The sequence below is a fragment of the Bombina bombina genome, chromosome 2, assembly GCF_027579735.1.
Source record: "Bombina bombina isolate aBomBom1 chromosome 2, aBomBom1.pri, whole genome shotgun sequence".
NCBI lineage: Eukaryota > Metazoa > Chordata > Amphibia > Anura > Bombinatoridae > Bombina > Bombina bombina.
Genome location: NC_069500.1, coordinates 125,495,471 through 125,520,380, shown reverse-complemented (window position 1 = coordinate 125,520,380; position 24,910 = coordinate 125,495,471). Strand labels below are relative to the sequence as shown.

At 38.5% G+C, this 24,910-nt stretch overlaps 1 protein-coding gene across 1 annotated transcript in view; it reads left to right on the top strand.

Annotated features, from left to right (window-relative positions):
• Positions 1 to 2,177: 2,177 nt before the first annotated feature.
• C2H5orf34 (chromosome 2 C5orf34 homolog) overlaps positions 2,178 to 24,910 on the top strand; it is an 83,813-nt gene continuing 61,080 nt past the window's right edge. Inside the window, exons 1-7 of the mRNA XM_053699682.1 lie at positions 2,178 to 2,375; positions 8,420 to 8,509; positions 12,906 to 13,495; positions 13,566 to 13,688; positions 15,630 to 15,812; positions 15,954 to 16,074; positions 16,949 to 17,040. Of these exons, the coding sequence (XP_053555657.1) occupies positions 2,178 to 2,375; positions 8,420 to 8,509; positions 12,906 to 13,495; positions 13,566 to 13,688; positions 15,630 to 15,812; positions 15,954 to 16,074; positions 16,949 to 17,040 (1,397 nt within the window). The remainder of the gene's footprint in view (positions 2,376 to 8,419; positions 8,510 to 12,905; positions 13,496 to 13,565; positions 13,689 to 15,629; positions 15,813 to 15,953; positions 16,075 to 16,948; positions 17,041 to 24,910) is intronic.

Here is a 24,910-nt window from a genome sequence, read left to right as displayed (position 1 = left end):
TTAGAAAGACTTCTAGTCTATTTGTTATCTTTTCTGGGTCCAGAAAAGGTCAGAAGGCCTCCGCCATTTCTTTGGCGTCTTGGTTAAAGTCTTTGATTCATCATGCTTATGTAGAGTCTGGTAAATCCCCGCCTCAAAGAATTACGGCTCATTTTACTAGGTCAGTTTCTACTTCCTGGGCGTTTAGGAATGAAGCTTCTGTTGATCAGATTTGCAAAGCAGCAACTTGGTCTTCTTTGCATACTTTTACTAAATTCTACCATTTTGATGTTTTCTCTTCTTCTTAAGCAGTTTTTGGTAGAAAAGTACTTCAGGCAGCTGTTTCAGTTTGATTCTTCTGGTTATAATTTCAGTTTTTTTCATTATTGAGATTAAAACTTTTGTTTTGGGTTGTGGATTATTATTTTTCAGCGGAATTGGCTGTCTTTATTTTATCCCTCCCTCTCTAGTGACTCTTGCGTGGAAGTTCCACATCTTGGGTATTTATTATCCCATACGTCACTAGCTCATGGACTCTTGCTAATTACATGAAAGAAAATATAATTTATGTAAGAACTTACCTGATAAATTCATTTCTTTCATATTAGCAAGAGTCCATGAGGCCCACCCTTTTTGTGGTGGTTATGATTTTTTTTTTGTATAAAGCACAATTATTCCAATTCCTTATTTTGATGCTTTCGCTCCTTTCTTATCGCCCCACTTCTTGGCTATTCGTTAAACTGATTTGTGGGTGTGGTGAGGGGTGTATTTATAGGCATTTTGAGGTTTGGGAAACTTTGCCCCTCCTGGTAGGAATGTATATCCCATACGTCACTAGCTCATGGACTCTTGCCAATATGAAAGAAATGAATTTATCAGGTAAGTTCTTTACATAAATTATGTTTTTTCACTAATGAGCAGTGATCTATCTCTTAGGCTGTCATTAAATGGACAGTATACACTCATTTTCATATAACTGCATGTAATAGACACTACTATAAAGAATAAGATGCACAGACACTGATATAAAAATCCTGTATAAAACTGTTTAAAAACTTACTTAGAAGCTGTCAGTTTGGCTCTGTTGAAAAGGTGGCAGGAACACCCAGTGCAAGTGAGAAATAGCAGACCCCCCCCCCATGAAATACTCTTTACAGAAACAGGAGCAAGCTGGAGTAGGTATACATCATTATTCTCCTAAAACTTTGGGGCTTTGTTAAGAGTCTGAAAACCAGAGCAATGCTGTTTAAAAATAAGCAAAACTATACATTTAAAGAAAAAAAACGATATGAGCTATATCAATCGATCATCTACAAAACAACATTTATGCGAATAAAAATCTAGTGTATAATGTCCCTTTAACAAATTTTGCAGTGATTTACCCCTTAGTGACAAGTAATAGTTTATCCTTCATTTAGCTGCTGATTGCACACAAAACAATGGTTTCACCTCCTTGACTTTGGTTAACACACAATAAGCAGTGATTTTACTACCTTGGTAACGAATAATACACAGAGAACTGTGATTTTAACCCTGATGTTTAAAATTATTTGTTAACATTCCTGCCAATAACTAGATTATACATTTTTTTTCTGGCACTGTATTTGAAATTGATAGATACATAGGTTTCCCACGCAGTGGACTTTATAATGGTCTTTACATGAGGGCCCATGTAGGTACATTGCTGATAAGAAGGGTGTTTGCTCAAAACCCCACCTACTGCTTTCCCCAATCACCAGAATTGTATAAGATTGGCTACTTTTCCCCTTCGTCCTATTTTCCTAACCTAACCGTTATATGAGATCTTAATTTGTATTTCACTTTTAAATTTCTGCAATCGATTTGTATCTGTGCATTTTATAAGAAATAATATATAATAATCTGACCTACAGGCCGCCGCCAGTAAAATGCTTGCGACCGTATTAAGCAGTCAAACACACTTTACATGAATTAGTTTATTACATACTGTAAACTAACCATATGTGAATAACCGATCTGTTTTACTGGGCTTCAAATAAATTGGATGATCATTCTAAAAATGCCCAAGCGTCCTGTGTGTCTCCTAGGCAACATCCGTTTTGTCCAATCAGTAACCAGAGGAGGAGAGCCTTGTTTGGTTGAATCCAATCAATAAGCACATTGTTTAATCCGGGAAGTTTGAAGCTCTGTGACGTCATCGCAAGCTGTTGGTCTCCAAAATGTCTGCAGATGTTCCTAGATTTTTGTTTCTTTTCACCGATGACTCGGCGGAGGCACATTATAGTAATGCAGCGAGATTTCGGCTGTCTCCATGCGGATCGGAGTTCGAATACGAGATCCCCGATGCTACAGCTCACCCACTGCAAAGGCCTGAAAGGAGGAGGCATAGAACAGAGTTTGCGACCAGCAGTTTCCAGGTGAGGAGATGAGAGCTTATTTATGGCGTTCTACCTTTGACAGAGTGTGCGTATGTGTCTATGTACAGACTACACAGCGTGTGTATGAGAGTGAGATAGGACCCAAACATTGTGTGCGCGAATGGTTTCTATTCACTGTATATAGTAAAGTACTTTGCATTCTTGTATATTCTTTATAAAATTACAATATACAACAAATCTGCGTGCATTAGAAGACGGCATATATGGTACATAAACTATGTGGACACTCCTACTAATTATTATTAGTTGTTTCAGCAACACCCACTGCTAGGGTTGCCACCTTCAATACAAAAAAATAAGGGACGCCTGCCGCAGCGGGGGCCACACCCCTCTGGACCACGATGATGATCACAGGACCGATGACAATGACATGCCAGAAGTAAATCAAAACTTAAAGGGACACTCTAATCAAAATTAAACTTTCATTATTCAGATAGAGCATGCAATTTTAAACAACTTCCCAATTTACTCCCATTAACAAAATGTGAACACAAAAAAAAAAATTAAACTTTGAGTCACCAGCTCCTACTGAGCATGTGCAAGAATTCACAGACTATACGTATATGCATTTGTGATTGGCTGATTGCTATCACATGGTACAGGGGGAGTGGAAATATACATAACTTTAACATTTGTTAGAAAAAAATCTACTACTCATTTGAAATTCAGAGTAAATGCTATTGTATTGTCTTGTTATCTTGCATTTGTTGATTATGCAAATCTACTGTGTTTACTGGTCCTTTGACACTAGGTCAAAATATGTCACGGACTGTATTTGAGTGGGAAGAACTGTTATGAATAATGCCTTTTGGGTGGCATAACAGCTGGGTACGAGCATACAATGGCAGGAGCTCCTAGCGGTAATGTATAGTTATTACACAGACTGTATATACACAACACACTGTGTACTTATACATGGCTATTGATCTACATGTTATAGGTATGGTAATCACAAGCACCTGCACACAGTATTATATATATATATATATATATATATATATATTTACTACACACACATTGTGTATATAGATACTGAACAGGTTATTTATAACTATTTTTATATGGAATGAAAGAAATGATCAAATATTGGACAGTTCAATAAAGTGACTCGCCATAGCAATAAATGAAGGACAGCGAGGCATAACAGCTAGCCTGGGTACGGTAACGAGCATGCTATGGCAGGAGCTCTGCTCCTAACGGTAATGGTGACAGGACAGGAGGGGCCGGGGAGGGAGGGGTGCCAGGCCAGCAGGTCAGGTGTGTGTGCCTTGAAATCAGAAATCAATTTGTAGAATGAATGATTTATTAGAATATAACTTAAATTAGTGTGTATGTGTTTGTTCATCAGATCGCTATACTGTAATTAACTCAGAGACCAATAGAAGTACCCACTTAATAACAATTACCTGACTACTATTAAAGTCAACATTTGATACTTACGCAAGTGTGGGGACCCGGTATTCTAGTGGATATTTAACTAAGAATATGTCTGCTCGTATTGGAGCCTGAGCTAGGATGGAAATTGTTGCCAATCCAGTACACTGATTCAAGTACCGGGGTCTATAGTACAGCAGTGTAACCCGAACACAGAGGTGCACTGCTTAAACCTACTGTATAATAATTTGCACAAAGATATTTACTCTATACTTACCCAATTATTGTCAAGGTTTAAACATTTAAGGCTAACGGTGCACTTGATAACTAAATAACAGGTTACCAGACCGAGTACACGGATGTGCCGCTGAATTGCTTGATATCACAAGAAGCGGTCATACGCTCGAAATATAACTAATTTACATAAGCTTATTTTTGTCACAAGATCTTGACAATATAGTGCTTATAAGACAGCAAATTGATAAAGAGCAATAACTTACTTACTGAAATATAACCTCCTTTAAATCTTTCTTTACACAATATAATGGCACTAGATTATTCTATCATTAATTAAGTTATCATACATTTGAGAACCCTTTTTAGATTTGACAATTTTTATCTGACATTGGGAACTAGAATTTTGAAAAATAGGTGATAATGTTTCAGATATATGACCAATCACAGTGAAAGGGGCACACTAGTTTATTAATATATTGTACCCAAAGCTGACCAGAAAATATATGCGAACATACCACTTATAATATAAGTATTAGTACTTTATCATCAGTGCTAGTTATATAAGTATTAGTACTTGTCTTTAGCTGACTGGACAGGAGGGCCCGGGAGGGGATGCCAGCAGCAGGTCAGGTGTGTCGTGTGTGCCTCAGGTAACTAACTACCGACTAACTTACCGTGCTGCTACTATATAGGAGGCTTAGTAGGACTGAGAGGCTGAGGCAGCTAATATATAAGTAGTGCTGTGCGCTGTGCCACGCAGTGCAACTGTCTGACAAGCAACTCTGACTCTGAAGACTGTCTGCAACTCTGACTCTGAAGACTGTCTGCAACTCTGACTCTGAAGACTGTCTGCAACTCTGACTCTGAAGACTGTCTGCAACTCTGACTCTGAAGACTGTCTGCAACTCTGACTCTGAAGACTGTCTGTGACTCTGAAGACTGTCTGCAACTCTGCAACTTAGCCAACTACTGACAGTGAACTGACACTGTGCCTGTGCGTGAGTGAAAAAACTCCGACCCAGATACAAGTCAGAGACTCTGACAGTGACAGATGATAGCGCCAGCAAACCAATCATCGCAGCCTCCACAGCTCAGCTGCTTCCCTGGTAACATCACAGCGCCAGTAAACCATTCGCAGCCTCAACAGGCTGGTAGTGGTAACAACAGCTTCCCTGGTAACACAGTCTGAGTCAGGACGGACTCTTCTCAGCAGTCAGTCAGAGACAAGTTGCGTTAAGTAGTCAGTCGCAGGCAGCGCAGGAAGAAAATTAGTAACTAACTTCAAATACGGGACAAACCCCGTCCCGTATTGATTCAATACGGGACGCAGTATTTTAACCTGAAATACGGGACGATTCCGTATTTCAAGGGACGGGTGGCAACCCTACCCACTGCTAACAGGTGCATAAAATCCAGCACATAGCTTTACATTTTCCATAGGCAAACATTGGTGGTACAATTGGTTGCACCAAAGAGCTCAGTGACTTTAAACATGCTACTGTCAAAGGACATCATCAATACCAAGTGTCCATTTGAGTGGTGTAATTTTCCTCACCACTGGAGTCTGAAGCAGTGGAAATGTTCTCTGGAGTGATGAATCATACTGTGCTATCTGGCAGTCTGATGGAAGCATACCCAAGACAAACAGGATTACTTTACAGATCATCCTGGAGTCATTTGATGATCATCAAACGTCTTTAGAAGTCATTTGCACATCATCAAGCTTGTAAAGTTATCAGCTAAGGTTAAAGGGATACTAAACCCTGTCTTGATTTAGACAAAGCATGCAATTTTAAGCAGCTTTGTAATTTACTTCTATGATTTTTTTTCTTTGTTCTCTTGCTATCTTTTTTTGAAAAGGCAGAATAAAAGCTTTGGAGCCGGCACATTTCAGGTTGAGAACCTGGGTTGCGCTTGCTGATTGGATGGCTAAATGCAGGCACCTATCGGCAAGCCCTATCCAGGGTACTGAACAAAAAATAGACTTCAAAGCTTTCATTCCTGCCTTTTCAAATAAAGATAGCAAGAGAACGAAGAAAAGTTGATAAAAGGAGTAAATTAGAAAGTTGCTTAAAATTGCATGTTCTATCCGAATCATGAATGAGAAATTTTGGGTTTACTATCCCTTTTAACAATTCTGGGTGAAGACTTCTGAATGATTAGCAGATAACCTTACTGATTACTTCACAAGCATGAACAGCCAGCAAGTCAACTCATTTAAATATTTCTGCCTGTAGGCGTACTTTGAGGTCGATTTATCAAGCTGCCACTGACCGGGGCGCATATACGCGCCCCTGTCTACCGCCGCTTTCCTCTGGCTGGCTGAATTCCCCTGGTGGAATTTAGCTTTGTGCACAGCCAATCATGCGCGGGCAGGAGCTGTCAATCTCCCTGGTCGGACGAGACCAGGGAGATTGAAATTTGCCACCTAAGAGTTAGTACTAATCCCAAGATCAGGGGTATAACTCTTGCTGGAGCCACACATAAGATTATATTTTATTTAAATCACAATAGTCCATGCAAAAAAATGATGTGTAGAACAATAGACAGCATTTTAAAAGTCTCCTATAAATGCTTTCAATTTGTGATCCATTTAACATACGTAGCATGAATCTGTATATATGAAGAAATGTAAGATGTTTCATGTTATTACATTTTGTGAGCAATTATTTGTTTAAATTAGGAACTAATTGTATGATTTATGATTATGCGTATCCCCCCTTCTGCATACTTGGAGATTGAAGTAAAATTTCCGCTGTTATTTATTAAAGTACTGGTACGTACAATAAATTACCAAAATGCTTTTAAAACCATAATACTTTCACCAAAACCGCTAAGGAGCCATGTCTGTATGGTGGCAGGGGTTTAGACAGATGCTTCTCAATGTGACTGTGGGCAGGACACCCTTTTTTTTTTTTTTTTTTAATTATTACAAATTTAAAGTAATTGTGGGAACTCATATCCCCACCGGGACAGTTAAGAGCAGATATATAACACAATATTCAAGGATTTTCAAGGTGTATCTTGTCCTTGGACTGTAAAATAAAGCAACATTTGCTTTGAAAATTCAAAGCCATGTTGCTCTACATCCACTTTGCTGTGCGAGAGAGGATACGGCTTCTTGTGCATTATGTGAGAGAGATCATAGCATCTATAATGCTAATTGTTTGATGATATCCTCTCTGCATTTTTTTTATGGTGAGAAAGCTGTTTCCTGCATGCTGGTGTTAGGCAGCACAGTTCATCCACTGAATTCGGTGTGGGGTAGCTTACTTCATCCCCTTGGTATGTCTGTGACAGGTTGCTGCATCCTCTGTTAGTTTATGTATGTATGTATAAGGGTTCTTTGTTGGGAGTATGTAGATACTGCACTCTGTGCTATTTCTGTGCATTCTCAGTTCAGCATGTGTGAGCGTTCCTGTTTAGTGTGTGTGTGAGAAACATGGCACCTTCTATACCTGACAACATTGTGAGCTAGTTTTACACATCTATACCCTCCACTTAAAGAGTCCATATACCCTAATTTTTCCCCCTTTTAATTTATTCCCAATGATCCATTTCACCTTCTGGAGAATATTATATTCTTTACAAATAGCTTCCTTACCTTTTTATAACAGCATTTTAAATAGCCGATTTTGTCTGTGGTATTCCTACCTATACTGAACGTTTCTATACTTATGTATAGGTTATAGAAAAACTGTGTGAATAAAGCCAGCAAAATAAATTACACTCCCAGTGGGAGGTAGGAAAGATGAGTAATAAAATGTGAATTTCCAATTGTTCCCTCTAAGTATTTGGGATTTGGTAAACAGACAGAGATAAGGCAAGGAAGCATTTGTGTATACAGAAAGTGATAAAATCTCATTTTCCTGCAGGCTTAACCCATTTTTGGTGGTTTGTTGTGCCAAATAACAAAACCAGGCTATTTCATATACAAAGATGAACATAAATAAGAAATGTATCATTTTCTACTCTGCTGCTGGCAAGTCATTGGAAACACATTAAGGGAAAAACAATTTTACTGTATACTGTCCCTTTTTAAAGGGACATTTTGTGGCACAATCTACATACTCTAATTTATTAAAAGGGTTTACACATACAGGTAAAGTCTCACTCACAATTAGGAGCACCAATCTCGCATATCTGGAAGTCACCTGAAGCTTCCATCTTGGTAGCTGTAATTTTTAGATCCGAAGGTGCCTTTCACAACAACATCCTTTACAGAAAATCTGTTGATCACATAGTGTTAAGGAAAAAGTATTTAGACAGTTTCACAAGACAATGACTTATCTCTACCAGAGAGTGCCCAGAGACTGGGTTCTGGGAAATGTGCTGGTTCTAATTTTATAACTTCCAACGTTTGCGATACATTTACAGTTACTTAATCCTGGTGCATTTCTTATCATTTGCAGGGCAGAGTACTGCAGCTATTGGAGTTCCGCAATACATTTTCTAGACGTCCTTTTCTGCCTTCAAACCTTATTGCTTCGGATAAAAAAATTGTAAGTATTGTGTGTGTGTGTGTCATAAGGAATGTTTTGTGAATAACTACCACAACTGTTCCTTGCTCACTTAAATTTACATAATAATACTTTTTTTCTTCTTCTAAAAGAGGTTTTAAAATGTATTACAGTGATTTTCCTGTGTTAAAGTGAAGGTAAAGTTACAGCGTTCATTTTGCAGTATTGGATTTTTAAGCATATGAAATACAGAGTCGCTAAGTTATTTTTTTGAAAATATTAATTATTTATATAATATCGGGCTTTGTTTTTTCCCTACCGTTCTGTTTGAAACTCCTCCCATTAGCCATTTCCTGAGTTTTGATATTGTGATGTATAGAGCGGTCCCACCCGCTCTATACGTGTCTACAAGGCTCGTGCACGGCGAGTATACAAACTGCGCATGCGCATCAACTCGCTGATGCTCAACAATGCGCATGCGGTAATCTCGTCCTGTGTGTTTTACAACTCAGTTTGTATTAACCATGCGCAAAGCGGGGCCACGCTCGCCTTGTCAGTGTGATAAAAAAAAACTAACACATGCGCATATTGTCCAAGACCATGCTGACGTCAAATGACGGCCGCCTAACGGCCAGAAAGTCAATTGGCTGGTGAAAAAACGTGACCAGCATGTAGAAAAAAAAGAAAAATAACGGGCTGATTTATGAGATAGCGAGCTGCAAAATAAAAACGGAGATAACAAAGGATCAAAGTAAAAATATAAATTTTAATGAATGAAAGTGCCATTTATTTGTATTGATATGTATAGGATTTCATTCAAAACAATCGAACTTTACCTTCACTTTAAATAAACCTACTTTTTATGTGGGAGCTATTCCTATCAGCCAATGAGCACTAGGGTCCCAGGATCCATCTGCACACAGTCAGACACTTTCTGTTCCTTAGATACATTTAACAGTTTTTTTTGTTTTTTTTTATTATTGAAAAATATTTTTTTACACATATAACACCTGCTCTTTTTATATGAAGGATAGTAAAAAAAAAAATAATAGTTTGACAAAAATAACAAATTGAGTTGGAAATAAACGTAAAAAAAGAGAGTTAAGAAAACTAAAATCTCTACAAAAAAAGAGTAGAGAGATAATGCTTGGATATGTTAGAGCACTTTGTATTGTGCATAACTGTGATTAGCCCTTGCAAAAGGATTTAAACACAAAGTTAAAGGAGCTCCAGAGCAGCACCACATTATTGGGAGCTAGTCGAACACATCGTCTGAGCCAATGACGAGAAATTTGTGTAGGCACCAATTGCCATCTAGCTACATTCCTTGGGCTCATTACACAGACCTGCCCCTCCATCAGTGTACAGCATGGTGACTTGCAAGATCCCATATACAGGAGAAATGCTGTGCAAGTGGGTGATGAGGTTATACATGCTGTACATTAATGCAGGGGCAGGTCTGTGTAATGAGCCCACGGAATGTAAATCATACCCTAAGACTTGCTGTAGGTGATACGCTGCTGAGGCATACAGCACACATTGCCGGTCTGCGGTCTCCAAGAATTATGCAATGCGCTGCAGTAGGAGATGTGTGCAATGTAAAGATTTGTTGTACGCTAGCCTTTTCCTGCTCTCACTCAGCCCTCTTCTCACACTACTACCGCTCGGCACCATTGAATTATTAATGCAGGGGCAGGTCTGTCGCTTGTAATGAGCCCACAGAATGTAAATCGTATCCTAATACGTGCTGTAGGTGATATGCCACTGAGGCATACAGCACACATTGCCGGTCTCCAAGAATATGCAAAGTGCTGCAGTAGGAGATGTGTGCAATGATCTTCAGCATCTCAGTCTCAGAGTAACCTAGGAATTGTACAATGGCCTGCAGGACTTAGACAGGGGCAGGTCTGTGCAAAAGGGGCCATGGAAACGGTGAGACTAGGTAGTTAGCCGTATCTGTATGTAGATTGCTCCACTGTACTTCAGTAGCATGGGATCTGCATTCAACTAGTTGATAATGGTCAATCCCATGAAGTAGCAAAAAAACTTAATAATAGAGGTAAAATTGTTATCAGGGAATTTATGGGGAAAATGTCACAAGAGGAGATTGCTCTTAGAGTAAAGGGACAGCAAACACTGGGATTTTATTAAAGAATGTTTAATTAAGTGGAACTTGAAATAAACAAGCCCAAAACAAATGTCTTTGTTTCCACAAATAACAAATATTAATAAAGCTCAAGTTGCAAAACACAAATCATGTCTGCAGGATTTCAGCTTTCACTGTAAATTGTGGATTTGCATATGGCCTGTGATTGGAGGGTGGACGTGCTAGTCTCAAGCACAGCTCAGCCCTTTCCTTGGGGAGTGTAAGCACTGTCTATATTAATTCCAGAAGAGGAAAGGTAAAAATTACAAAATGTATTGTTTGTTAATATTCTATATATGTCTCAGTTCAGTAATTAGTGCATTTACTATTGGTATATGGATCTGTAATATAAGTGTATACTGGCCCTTTAAGCAGATTTTTGTTTGTACTATGGCACTTACTGAGAGGAAATCACTAAATTAATTTACTCCTGAGTCCTTCCATGTCCCTAGCCAAAGCCGCCCTGGGGCCACAAATCAATTCTCCAGTCATTATTATCTAATAATTCAGTATTTCTCCAGTCCGTCACCTCAGCAGTACAGTAAAGCAGGTTCCCAGGCAGATTGACACTGTGGGAACGTACAGCAGACATCAGCGAGGCTGTACATGGACCTGTCCTCATGCACAACGAGTAAGGGCAACAAACGCAGCAACACCGGCTCCTTAGAGACACTGCAGAAAAATTTTCACTAAAAAAATTCTCATCGCAGAAAATGAAAAAAAGTTCTGCCTCTGGGTTTGTTCTTCTCCTAATATATAATCCACTATTGTTGGAGATGCAGTATATGCCAACAGCTTGTGGACCCTTGAAAGAGAAAGCATCATTGGGCTAAAAGAGGCTGCTCCCAGGTAGTGACCCACCAAAGAACAATCTACAGAGTCGTTTTTCGTTCCAGGATGAGCGCTTCTCTCTCTGTATATTTGTATTATAACCCTGGGGAAAGTCTCACTAAGGCTAATAGGGGAAGCCGGATGTGCTTAGTTGAAAGTGGCTGCACTGACAAGGCAAACAGAATGTCAAAACGATTGTCTGTGGTTCCATGTGCATAGGAAGGTTGCCTTGTGTTTTGTGGCTGGACTGTCCTTTTTGGGAGGGATCAGACTGATATTCTTCACAAAAGTTCTCTTCGTGAAATGGACAATTGAGCTTAAAGGGACAGTCTAGTCAAAATTAGACTTTCATGATTCAGATAGGGAATTCAATTTTGAACAACTTTCCAATTGACTTTTATCATTAAAGGGACAGTTTACTCCAAATAAAACTTTCATTAGTCAGATAGGGCATGACATTTTAAACAACTTTCCAATTGACTTATATCATTAAATTTGCTTTGTTCCCTTGGGGGTATTTTTCAAGAGCTAAACCTAGGTAGGCTCAATCTGATTTCTAAACCGTTGAAAACCGACTCTTAGCTCAGAGCATTTTGAAAGTTTTTCACAGTTATACAGTACTAGTTCACGTGTATCATATAGATAACATTGTGCTCACCCCCGAGGAGTTATTTAGGAGTCTGCACTGATTCACTAAACTGCATGTCTGTCAAAAGCACTGAGATAAGGGGACAGTCTGCAGAGGCTTAGATACAAGGTAATCACTGAGGTAAAAAGTAAATTAATAAAACTGTGTTGGTTATGTAAAACTGGGGAATGGGTAATAAAGGGATTATCTATCTTTTTAAACAATACAAATTCTGGTGTAGATTGTCCATTTAAGTTTGCTTTGTTCCCTTGCTGGTATTTTTGAAAAGCTAAACCTAGGTAGGCTCAAACTGATTTCTAAACGGTTGAAAATCGCCTCTTAGCTTAGAGCATTTTGAAAAGTTTTTCAGTTGGATAGTACTAGTTCATGTGTGTCATATAGGTAACATTGTGCTCACTCCTGTGGAGTTATTTAGAAATCTGCACTGATTCGCTAAACTGCATGTTTGTCAAAAACACTGAGATAAGGGGGCAGTCTGTAGAGGCTTAGATTCAAGGTAATCACAGAGGTAAAACATATATTTGTATAACTGTGTTGGTTATGCAAAACTGGGGAATGGGTAATAAAGGGATTCTCTATCTTTTTAAACAATAACAATTCTGGTGTAGACTGTCCCTTTTTAAAGTGGCTGCTCCCAGGTGGTGACTTACCAGAGATCAAGCTACAGAGCTGCAGTTCATTCCTGGTTTACAGCTTCTCACTGTTAACCACAGTAGCTTTTACATCACATGGTTGCTGGTGTCAGACTCATTTTTTACTTTAAGATATGGCTGGGCTGACTAATCCATTGTTTTTCTCTGCTTTCATTTTAGAATCTTTTGACTGAGCTGTGTGACGTTGCATGGCCCAGCATTGGCAACGCAGCAGACTGGGTGACCTATCTTGAGGATGGCAGCGTGAAGGTTTCCTCCCTGGATGGAAATGCCTATTTGTATATGCCTGCCATGATGCAAGAATTCACTGTGAAGTTCCTGTGCCAGCTGAGCTGTAAAGTCACTTCACCAGTTTATGAGGCGCAATGCACAAACGATCATTGTCATGAACCTAAAGTCAGAAATGTGTCGAGTTCAGAAACTACAAATTCTAAAGTCAGAATCAGGTCAAAGTATTCTTCATACCCATTCCAACCAAGTGAAGAGACAATTGCATTTAATAAACATGCATTTCAGTATACGTGGCAACTTCAGAGCTTTTCTGTGTTTTCATGTCCTCCCGCATTTCATTACCCAATGGCCTTAGCCATTTATTTTCATCAAAAACGGACGGAACAAACGGAGGAAAGTGACTCTCCAACAAAGGCTGAGGTTGCAGCTGAAGCCTTTATTAAGGGTCATGAAAATGGAGCAGTTTCCAATTTACCTACAGCTTTACCATTAAGCTGTCGCGCAGCCCACTTTCACAGGTAATATATATCTATAGTACTATTTTATATACAGCTGTGCATATTCTTCATGTACGACTGCTTGTGCAAGTCTGTGTGCTTTTTTTTTCCTTAGATGGAATTTCTTTGAATTGTCACAGGAAAAACAAGATGTTAAATCCGCTTTGTCCCTGCTTCCTTTGAAAGTGGTGATAAGCGGTAATGTAACTTACAGGTAAGTGCTAAATATAGGCAGATTTTTAAAATATCAATGGCAAGTTAATTAATTTGTTCTTAAAGAGCTAATGCATTTCTCATCTTGCCATCTCTTGAGGGCTCAAGTTTCTATAGAATCTGTTAACAAATGTATATAGTATTCTGTTTTACATTGGCTTTGGCACCTTGTATGGTGTTGATAGTTTAGACTTACTACAGAATGTTGATACAAATGCTTTTGGCAGGCAGTTAAAACTCTCAACACTGCATGGTGAAAACAAGTTAATGTTAAGGTGATGTTAAATCCTAGCATTTGTGAAATGCTAGGAATTACCAGTGAAACAAATAAAGGGGACTTTCAGTCATGACATTTAAAATACTTCATGCTGAAAGTTCCTTTATTTGTCTGAAGCGTTCGCCGGTGCTGAGCTCCTCAGGCAGCCCACGGCAGCACCATATTTGTCAGTGAGGTGACATTTCCACCTCCTTATCCAATAGCTGTGTGGGCCAGCTGGCATTATCCCGGATAGCTAGCATGCTATTGGCTTAGAACACCTCACCGCAAAATAGCGTTCTGCCGTGTGCTGCCTGAGGTGCTCAGCGCGGCGAACGCTGCAGAAAAATAAAGTAAATTTCGGCATGAAAGCTAGGATTTTCTATCACTTGAATATTTACCATTTAGAAGCACATTACAGCTAAATACTATAAAAAGGGACATTCTAAAGCATAACTGACATTCTAATTTGGGGGAGTATGAAGCCACCACCTATACTGAAAATATGAAACCTGCAGTATTCTGTGAAGAAAAGATATGCAAACGAGAGGCAACACCAGAAAGCTAACTCCTATTGGGATGAGAGAAAGAAAGGACCCAGGTTATTTAAAAGGTTGTTCCTGCGCAGAATACAGTGGACTCTTATCAGCTACTTGCCTCACTACATTGTCCTTTTTAAATGTATTTTTAGATTGTTCCTTTAGATTTTTTTTATATATATATATATATATATATATATATATATATATATATATATATATATATATAAAAGAGAGAGATAAATAATATAACATGCTGGGCAATTGTTGCTCAAGGCATAGCCCATTTGACTGGGCATGTCCTTGAGAATAGTGAGTGATATAGTTTCAGTGAGCAAAACCAACTAGTTAAATACAAAGGAACAATTTCCCATATATTTATTACTCTGCAGTATCAATAACAAGTAAATGGGAACACTTTAAGGGGAAACCAACTTTATAGTACAGTGTCCCTTTAACTCACCACAAGGGCTCTTGAGCGGGGAAACAACCAGTGAGCCGATCAGGAACAGCAGCCATATGACCTGACTATTGGCCATGTTCTCTGAGTAGAGCTTTAACCCATAGTTGGCTAGTGTCAGTAGTGCAAAAAATACATTATAAAATAAAGGATGTAAGTTTGCTTTAGCCTGTCCCTTTAAAGTTAGGACCAACATTGTCATTTGTTCTGAATTGATACTTTATTTCACTTTTTGAACAAATTTAACATTTAAATATTTACGAAAGCAAAAACCATAACAAAACAATTTGCAAGTTTGTCAAATGTGATGATAAAATAGCTCTTAGTCAGTTCTACAGAAAGCAAATTATTGGTAGCGATAATTTGTTGATTGAGCCAAAGAAGCAAATATACAGAATATAATAATTACACATCGAAATAAAAAGTCAGAACTGACATCAATTCAGTGTTTTTAAGTAATTTGTCTCATTGCTCTTAGAGAGAATGTTATAACTGATCTTTATTTAGAGGTTTACATAATATTATTTTAAATATACAATTGCCATAAAAAGTTCTGATTACTCTCACACATTGATACGATACTTTACTCTTATGTCAGTGCAAAAAGTACAAACCATCTTTCGTATATGCACTGTCCTGTATGGTAAAGGAAATCTGTCATCGTTTCCCTGTTAATCTGTTTTGCAGATTGCTTTTCGATCGCACCGATATTGTGGAAATACACCCTGGCGATGGCTCGGTTTTCATTTCAGAAGGGCTGTATATAGGAAAATATTTCAAGTACAGCTTTATTAAGGAATCACAGGTAGAAGCAAATCCCATGTGCCCTTCATCTTCTGCTTTTCCTCAGTCATACTATGGTTTGCAGCTGTAAGCCCAGTTCCATTATACCAAACCGTTTTATGGCCTCACCACATCAGCCTAACATGCAGTAGCTTCTCTGCTGCAATCGCCAGTCTTGCCTCGCCAGCATCTTCTCTTCCCATCCTTCTACTCATACTCTTTGCTTAGTCATTTGCTTTTCGATCGCACCGATATTGTGGAAATACACCCTGGCGATGGCTCGGTTTTCATTTCAGAAGGGCTGTATATAGGAAAATATTTCAAGTACAGCTTTATTAAGGAATCACAGGTAGAAGCAAATCCCATGTGCCCTTCATCTTCTGCTTTTCCTCAGTCATACTATGGTTTGCAGCTGTAAGCCCAGTTCCATTATACCAAACCGTTTTATGGCCTCACCACATCAGCCTAACATGCAGTAGCTTCTCTGCTGCAATCGCCAGTCTTGCCTCGCCAGCATCTTCTCTTCCCATCCTTCTACTCATACTCTTTGCTTAGTCATTTCTTTCCTGCACATTGGGTTCCATCTATCTCACATTAGTCTTCTCTCTCCACCCATTTCTTTTTCTATATTACTCTCGTATCTTCTACCAACCATTATTTCTCTATAATCTTCCTGCAAACTTTCTGAACATTGTCTAATTGGTTACCAATTTTTTTTTTTGTGTGCTTACAATTAACATAATTTCTTTTGGTTTTTAGTAAGTCTTTTAATGGATAATTTGGTGTGGAATTATGCTCCAGTGCCCTTTATTTTTACACATACAATCAATCAAACTTACTAGATTTACAGCTGCTGCTTGTGAGTCTGTCTCAGCATACACTAAAAGGAGGTGTTCTTGGTACACTTTATGCTTGTCCTAGTACTTTTGCACAGCTTGATGACTCAGCAAACCCAAGTACAATATGGAGCACCGCTGCATTCTCTTTAGAGTTTGTGTTTTGTTTATGGTATATTTATTGGTAATGACATTTAGTTTATGCAGCTCAGATGTATTTTCTTTACAAAATGGTATTTGCTGTGACAGCTGATTAAATCATCATATTGATTGACAGTGTAAATATTATGATATATTTTTGTCTATAAAAGTACATTTGAGCCAGCACAGTGTTTTTTTTTTTTTTCCCCTCTCTCATTTGTTTGACTAGTTTGGCATTTCTCCTAGAAAGAAGAACGGATTTATGCAACAAGTGACCTTCCCCCAGACAAACCTAGAGATTTGTATTCAGTGCGGGATATAATAACACAGGCAACAAGGTAATTAGCTTTCTATTTTAGAACTGAAAATGGCCATAATTCTTTAAACAGCATTTCATAGCATGTGAATTTAAAGCCCAAATTAATTATCTACCAGAAACATTTTTTCCATTATTCTCATTAAAATGCTTATTTTATATGAAAGCAACCAACGCGGAGCTAGTACCAGAGTGATTTTTGTGGGCACACATTGGAGGACAAAGCTTTTAAATGTTTTTTTAAAATATATTGTCCCTTTTTTTTATTTCCCAAAATTGTATTCGATTTTGTCAACGTCCTTGAGTCTTATTGATATCTGAATAAAAGAAAAAATCAAAAGGATAACTGCATATAATGAAAAAATCCTATTATAGCAGAAAGTATCTACTGTATCCACTCAAATACTAAAAAAACAGAGTTCACAATCCTTCATAGTATCACTTTCAATTTAGCCTTTAAAACAACTATTAGAGTAATAGTCTAGTCAAAATTAAACGATTCAGATAGCGCATGCAATTTTAAGCAACTTTTTCATTTACCCCTATTAGCAATTTTTCTTTGTTCTCTTGGTATCTTTATTTGAAAAGGCAAGAATGTAAGCTTAGGAGCCGGCCCATTTTTTGTTCAGCACCTGGGTAGCACTTGCTGATTGGTGGCTACATTTAGAACCCTCAGACTTTTACTTATAGAACTGGGAAAGATAATAGGTTTAATTATAAGAGCAAGATCACTCCTAACTAGGACCATTATTTTTGCACATAGGAACTATACTGGGGCTGGGAAATCCTGTTGAATATTTAAATAATCGCTTTATAAATCCATGTGCCAGGGAGCCACTAGTGCCTTATAATTAATCCCTGGCACCATGATTTAGAGCCCTCAAGACAAACATGGTTGTTCTTAGATTTTCAACAAATTTTGTTGAGCCCTGGTTTAAGTATAAGCTCCACTTATCAACTCTGATTAATGTAATCTGATGTTCAGTCAATTTCCTCCCATTGGCTTCCTTGAAGTTTAGACTTTGTTAGGCAAACCAGTTATTTCCCCTAGGATGCAGATAAGATTTCATCAGTCCTCCATCAAATCTCATGCTTTATGTTCCCCAGTATGTGATAAAGAGGAGGATCTTTTGGGACGTTTCAGAATTTCATCAATTTGGTAGTATCATAGGTCATATCACTTTTCTTTTACTAGTTATATGTATGTAATACTTGATTAAAGGACCACTGAAGTCAAAATTAAACTTTCTTGATTCACAACTTTTCAGATCACATCTGAGCATGTGCAAGATTCACAGAATTACGTATTTACATGCATTTTGTGATTGGCTGATGTCACATGATGCAGTGGGAAGGGAAATTAAACTAACTTTGAAATTTGTCAGAAAAAAATCTACTCGTGAAATTCAAACAAAGTGCTTTTGCATTGTCTACTTATGCATTAATTGATGCTATTCTACTGTGTTTAGTGATGTTTTAAAGTGATGGTAAACTATAAATTTTGTATACTGTATTAGTTAAAAGTCCATCCTATGCAAATTTAATCAGCTAAATTGTATTTCTTAATAAAATCATTATACTTCAGTAATAATAAAACTATATTTTTTACAATTTTCTGTATAATCCCCTTCAATTTTTCATTCTATAGTGTAGTGGCGTAGAGAGTGGTCCCACCCGCTCTCTACGTAGACTATAAAGCTAACTCCCAATGTTTCCAAATGCATGGGCAGAGAATATTTTGAAAAGAATATTAGAGCATAAATAAAAAAAAAACATTAAAGTTTATTAAACTCCTCGTGATGCTGCAGATGTCGTCTAATTTTATATGCAAGCAGTGATCCAGAACTTGAGATCTGAATTTATGATTTCTTAGACATTTTTCAGAAAATATGAATGATAACACAAAAACTTTTTTCACTGGTGGTTAGTGTTTGGCTGAAGCCATTTATTATCAATCAACTGTGCTTACTCTTTTTAAATCATAATGACAACAGAAACTACCCAAATGACCCTGATCAAAAGTTTACATACCCTGGTGCTTTTGGCCTGATAACATGCACACAAGTTGACACAAAGGGGTTTGAATGGCTATTAAAGGTAACCATCCTCACCTGTGATCTGTTTATTTGTAATTAGTATGTGTGTATTAAAGGGCAATTAGTTTCTGGACTCCTGACAGACCCTTGCATCTTTCATCCAGTGCTGCACTGACGTTTCTGGATTCTGAGTCATCGGGAAAGAAAAAGAATTGTCAAAGGATCTGTGGGGAAAAAGGTAGTTGAACTGTATAAAACAGGAAAGGGATATAAAAAGATATCCAAGGAATTGAGAATGCAAATCAGCAGTGTTCAAACTCTAATCAAGAAGTGGAAAATGAGGCATTCTGTTTGATAACATACTGCATTCATCTTGCCATCAATTTTGACCAAATTTCCTGTGCCTTTGTAGCTCACACATTCCCAAAACATCAGCGATCCACCTCAGTGTTTCACAGTAGGAATGGTGTACCTTTCATCATAGGCCTTGTTGACTCCTCTCCAAATGTAGCGTTTATGGTTGTGGTCAAAAAGCTAAATTTTGGTCTCGTCACTCCAAATGACTTTGTTCCAGAAGGTTTGAGGCTTGTCTCTGTGCTGTTTGGCGTATTGTAAGCGGGATACTTTGTGGCATTTGCGTAGTATTGGCTTTCTTCTGGCAACTCGACCATGCAGCCCATTTTTCTTCAAGTGCCTCCTTATTATGCATCTTGAAACAGCCACACCACATGTCCTGTATTTCACCTGAAGTTATTTGTGGGTTTTCCTTTGCATCCCGAACAATTTTCCTGGCATTTGTGGCTGAAATTTTAGTTGGTCTACCTGACCGTGGTTTAGTTTTAACAGAACCCCTCATTTTCCACTTCTTTATTAGAGTTTGAACACTGCTGATTTACATTCTCAATTCCTTGGATATCTTTTTATATCCCTTTCCTGTTTTATACAGTTCAACTACCTTTTCCCGCAGATCCTTTGACAATTCTTTTACTTTCCCCATGACTCAGAATCCAGAATCGTCAGTGCAGCACTGGATGAAAGTTGCAAGGGTCTTTCAGGAGTCCAGAAAGTCATTGACCTTTTTATACAGACACACTAATTACAAGAAAACTGATCACAGGTGAGGATGGTTACCTGTAATAGCCATTCAAACCCCTTTGTGTCAACTTGTGTACATGTTAACAGGCCAAAATCACCAGGGTATGTATGTATGTATATGTATGTATGTATGTATGTATGTATGTATGTATTTCTCCTACATAGGTGTGTCCGGTCCACGGCTTCATCCTTACTTGTGGGAATATTCCCTTCCCTAACAGGAAATGGCAAAGAGGCACACAGCAAAAGCTGTCCATATAGCCCCTCCTCTGGCCCCGCCCCCCAGTCATTCTCTTTGCCGCTCTGAACAAGTAGCATCTCCACGGGGATGGTAAAGAGTTTGTGGTGTTTATTCTGGTAAGAGGAGAGGGCAAAAAGCTACTGCTACCTCTCTTTCCTTTTGGCTGAAAAGCATCATCCGATTTGCTTATGAGACTGCCGGACGGCAGCCTCCTGAACGAATTACAGCTCACTCTACTAGGGCTGTGGCTTCCACATGGGCCTTCAGGAACGAGGCCTCTGTTGATCAGATTTGTAAGGCAGCGACTTGGTCTTCACTGCATACTTTTACAAAATTTTACAAATTCTATACTTTTGCTTCTTCGGAGGCTGTTTTTGGGAGAAAGGTTTTGCAAGCCGTGGTGCCTTCCGTTGTTCCCTCCCTTCATCCGTGTCCTAAAGCTTTGGTATTGGTTCCCTCAAGTAAGGATGAAGCCGTGGACCGGACACACCTATGTAGGAGAAAACAGAATTTATGTCTTACCTGATAAATTCCTTTCTCCTACGGTGTGTCCGGTCCACGGCCCGCCCTGGCTTTTTGTCAGGCTTAAATATTCTATCTCTATACACTACAGTCACCACGGCACCCTATAGTTTCTCCTTTTTCTCCTAACCGTCGGTCGAATGACTGGGGGGCGGGGCCAGAGGAGGGGCTATATGGACAGCTTTTGCTGTGTGCCTCTTTGCCATTTCCTGTTAGGGAAGGGAATATTCCCACAAGTAAGGATGAAGCCGTGGACCGGACACACCTATGTAGGAGAAATATATATATATATATATATATATATATATATATATATATATATATATATATATATATATATATATAATTTCTTTCATGTAATTAGCAAGAGTCCATGAGCTAGTGACGTATGGGATATACCTCCCTTTTCAGATTGACGATATACTCTTATGTACCTTTACCTCTACTGATTCTCGTTTCAGTACTGGTTTGGCTATCTACTATATGTAGATGAGTGTCCTGGGGTAAGTAAGTCTTATTTTTTGTGACACTCTAAGCTATGGTTGGGCACTTTATTTATAAAGTTCTAAATATATGTCTTTAAACTTATATTTGCCATGATTCAGGATGATCAATATTCCTTATTTCAGACAGTCAGTTTCATTATTTGGGATAATGCATATGAATAATCCTTTTTTCTTACCTTAAAAATTGTTTCAAATTGACTTTTTTCCCTGTGGGCTGTTAGGCTCGCGGGGGCTGAAAATGCTTCAATTTATTGCGTCATTCTTGACGCAAAAAATTCTGATTGTCATATCCGGCGTCAAACTTCACGCCGGAAGTTGTTCGTGTTTGCGTCATTTTTTTGACGTTTTGCGCCAAAAATGTCGGCGTCACCGGATGTGGCGTCATTCTTGGCGCCAAAATTTTTTAGGCGCCAATAATGTGGGCGTCTTTTTTGGCGCTAAAAAATGTGGGCGTCATTCTTGTCTCCACCTTTTTTTCACATTATTTCAGTCTCATTTTCCATTGCTTCTGGTTGCTAGAGGCTTGTTCATTGGCATTTTTTCCCATTCCTGAAACTGTCATTTAAGGAATTTGATAATTTTGCTTTATATGTTGTTTTTTTCTTTTACATATTGCAAGATGTCTCACATTGACCCTGGATCTGAATCTACTTCTGGAAAAACGCTGCCTGATGCTGCTTCTACCAAAGTTAAGTGCATTTGCTGTAAACTTGTGGTGATTGTTCCTCCGGCTGTAGTTTGTGATGAATGTCATGATAAGCTTGCTAATGCAGATAGTATTTCCATTAGTAATATACCATTACCTATTGCTGTTCCTTCAACATCTAATACTCAGGATGTTCCTGTTAATATAAAAGAATTTGTTTCTAAATCTATTAGGAAGGCTATGTCTGTTATTCCTCCTTCCAGTAAACGTAAAAGGTCTTTTAAAACTTCTTATTTTTCAGATGAATTTTTAAATGACCGTCATCATTCTGATTTGTCTGTTTCTGATGTGGATATTTCTGGTTCAGAGGATTCTGTCTCAGATATTGACACTGATAAATCTTCATATTTATTTAAAATGGAATTTATTCGCTCTTTACTTAAAGAAGTTTTAATCGCATTAGAGATGGAGGATTCTAGTCCTGTTGATACTAAATCTACTAAGCGTTTAAATTCGGTTTTTAAACCTCCTATTGTTATTCCAGAAGTTTTTCCTGTTCCTGATGCTATTTCTGAAGTAATTTCTAGGGAATGGAATAATCTGGGTAATTCTTTTACTCCTTCTCAAAGGTTTAAGAAATTGTATTCTGTGCCATCTGACAGATTAGACTTTTGGGACAAAATCCCTAAAGTTGATGGGGCTATCTCTACTCTTGCTAAATGTACTACTATTCCTACAACAGATAGTACTTCCTTTAAGGATCCTTTAGATAGGAAGATTGAATCCTTTCTAAGGAAAGCTTATTTATGTTCAGGTAATCTTCTTAGGCCTGCTATTTCTTTGGCTGATGTTGCTGCCGCTTCCACTTTTTGGTTGGAGGCTTTAGCACAACAAGTATCAGATCATAATGCTCATAGCATTGTTAAACTTCTTCAACATGCTAATAACTTTATTTGTGATGCCATCTTTGATATCATTAGAGTTGATGTCAGGTATATGTCTTTAGATATTTTAGCTAGAAGAGCTTTATGGCTTAAAACTTGGAATGCAGATATGTCTTCTAAGTCAACTTTGCTTTCTCTTTCTTTCCAAGGTAATAAATTATTTGGTTCCCAGTTGGATTCAATTATTTCAACTGTTACCGGGGGGAAAGGAACTTTTTTGCCTCAGGATAAAAAATCTAAAGGTAAATATAGGGCTGCTAATCGTTTTCGTTCCTTTCGTCAGAATAAGGAACAGAAGCCTGACCCTTCCCCTAAAGGAACGGTTTCTGTTTGGAAGCCTTCTCCAATCTGGAATAAATCCAAGCCTTTTAGAAAGTCAAAACCAGCTCCCAAGTACACATGAAGGTGCGGCCCTCATTCCAGCTCAGCTGGTAGGGGGCAGGTTACGATTTTTCAAAGACATTTGGATCAATTTGATTCATAGTCTTTGGATTCAGAGCATTGTTTCTCAAGGGTACAGAATAGGTTTCAAGGTAAGACCGCCTGCGAAGAGATTTTTTCTCTCTCGCATTCCAAAAAATCCAGTGAAGGCTCAGGCATTTCTGAAATGTGTTTCAGATCTCGAGTTGGCTGGAGTAATTGTGCCAGTTCCAGTTCTGGAACAGGGTCTGGGGTTTTACTCAAATCTATTCATTGTCTGAAAGAAGGAGAATTCCTTCAGACCAGTTCTGGATTTAAAGATATTGAATCGTTATGTAAGGATACCAACATTCAAAATGTTAACTATAAGGACTATTCTGCCTTTTGTTCAGCAAGGGCATTATATGTCCACAATAGATTTACAGGATGCATATCTTCATATTCTGATTCATCCAGATCACTTTCAGTTTCTGAGATTCTCTTTTCTAGACAAGCATTACCAGTTTGTGGCTCTTCCGTTTGGCCTAGCAACAGCTCCAAAGATCTTTTCAAAGGTTCTCGGTGCACTTCTCTCTGTAATCAGAGAACAGGGTATTGCGGTATTTCCTTATTTGGACGATATCTTGGTACTTGCTCAGTCTTCACATTCTGCAGAATCTCATACGAATCAACTTGTGTCGTTTCTTCAAAGACATGGTTGGAGGATCAATTTACCAAAGAGTTCATTGATTCCTCAGACAAAGGTAACCTTTTTGGGTTTTCAAATAGATTCAGTGTCCATGACCTTGTCTCTAACAGAAAAGAGACGTCTGAAATTGGTTTCAGCCTGTCAAAACCTTCAGTCTCAATCATTCCCTTCGGTAGCTTTATGCATGGTAATTCTAGGTCTCATGACTGCTGCATCGGGCGCGATCCCCTTTGCTCGTTTTCACATGCGACCTCTTCAGCTTTGTATGCTGAACCAATGGTGCAGGGATTTTACAAAGATATCACAATTAATATCCTTAAATCCCAATGTACGATACTCTCTGACGTGGTGGACAGATCACCATCGTTTAGTTCAAGGGGCTTCTTTTGTTCGTCCAACCTGGACTGTGATCTCAACAGATGCGAGTCTATCAGGTTGGGGAGCTGTATGGGGGTCCCTGACAGCGCAGGGGGGTTGGGACTCTCAGGAGGCGAGATTACCAATCAACATTTTGGAAATCCGTGCGATTTTCAGAGCTCTTCAGTTTTGGCCTCTTCTGAAGAGAGAATCGTTTATTTGTTTTCAGACAGACAATGTCACAACCGTGGCATATGTCAATCATCAGGGAGGGACTCACAGTCCTCAGGCTATGAAAGAAGTATCTCGAATACTGGTATGGGCGGAATCCAGCTCCTGTCTAATCTCTGCGGTTCACATACCAGGTGTAGACAATTGGGAAGCTGATTATCTCAGTCGCCAGACGTTACATCCGGGCGAATGGTCCCTTCACCCAA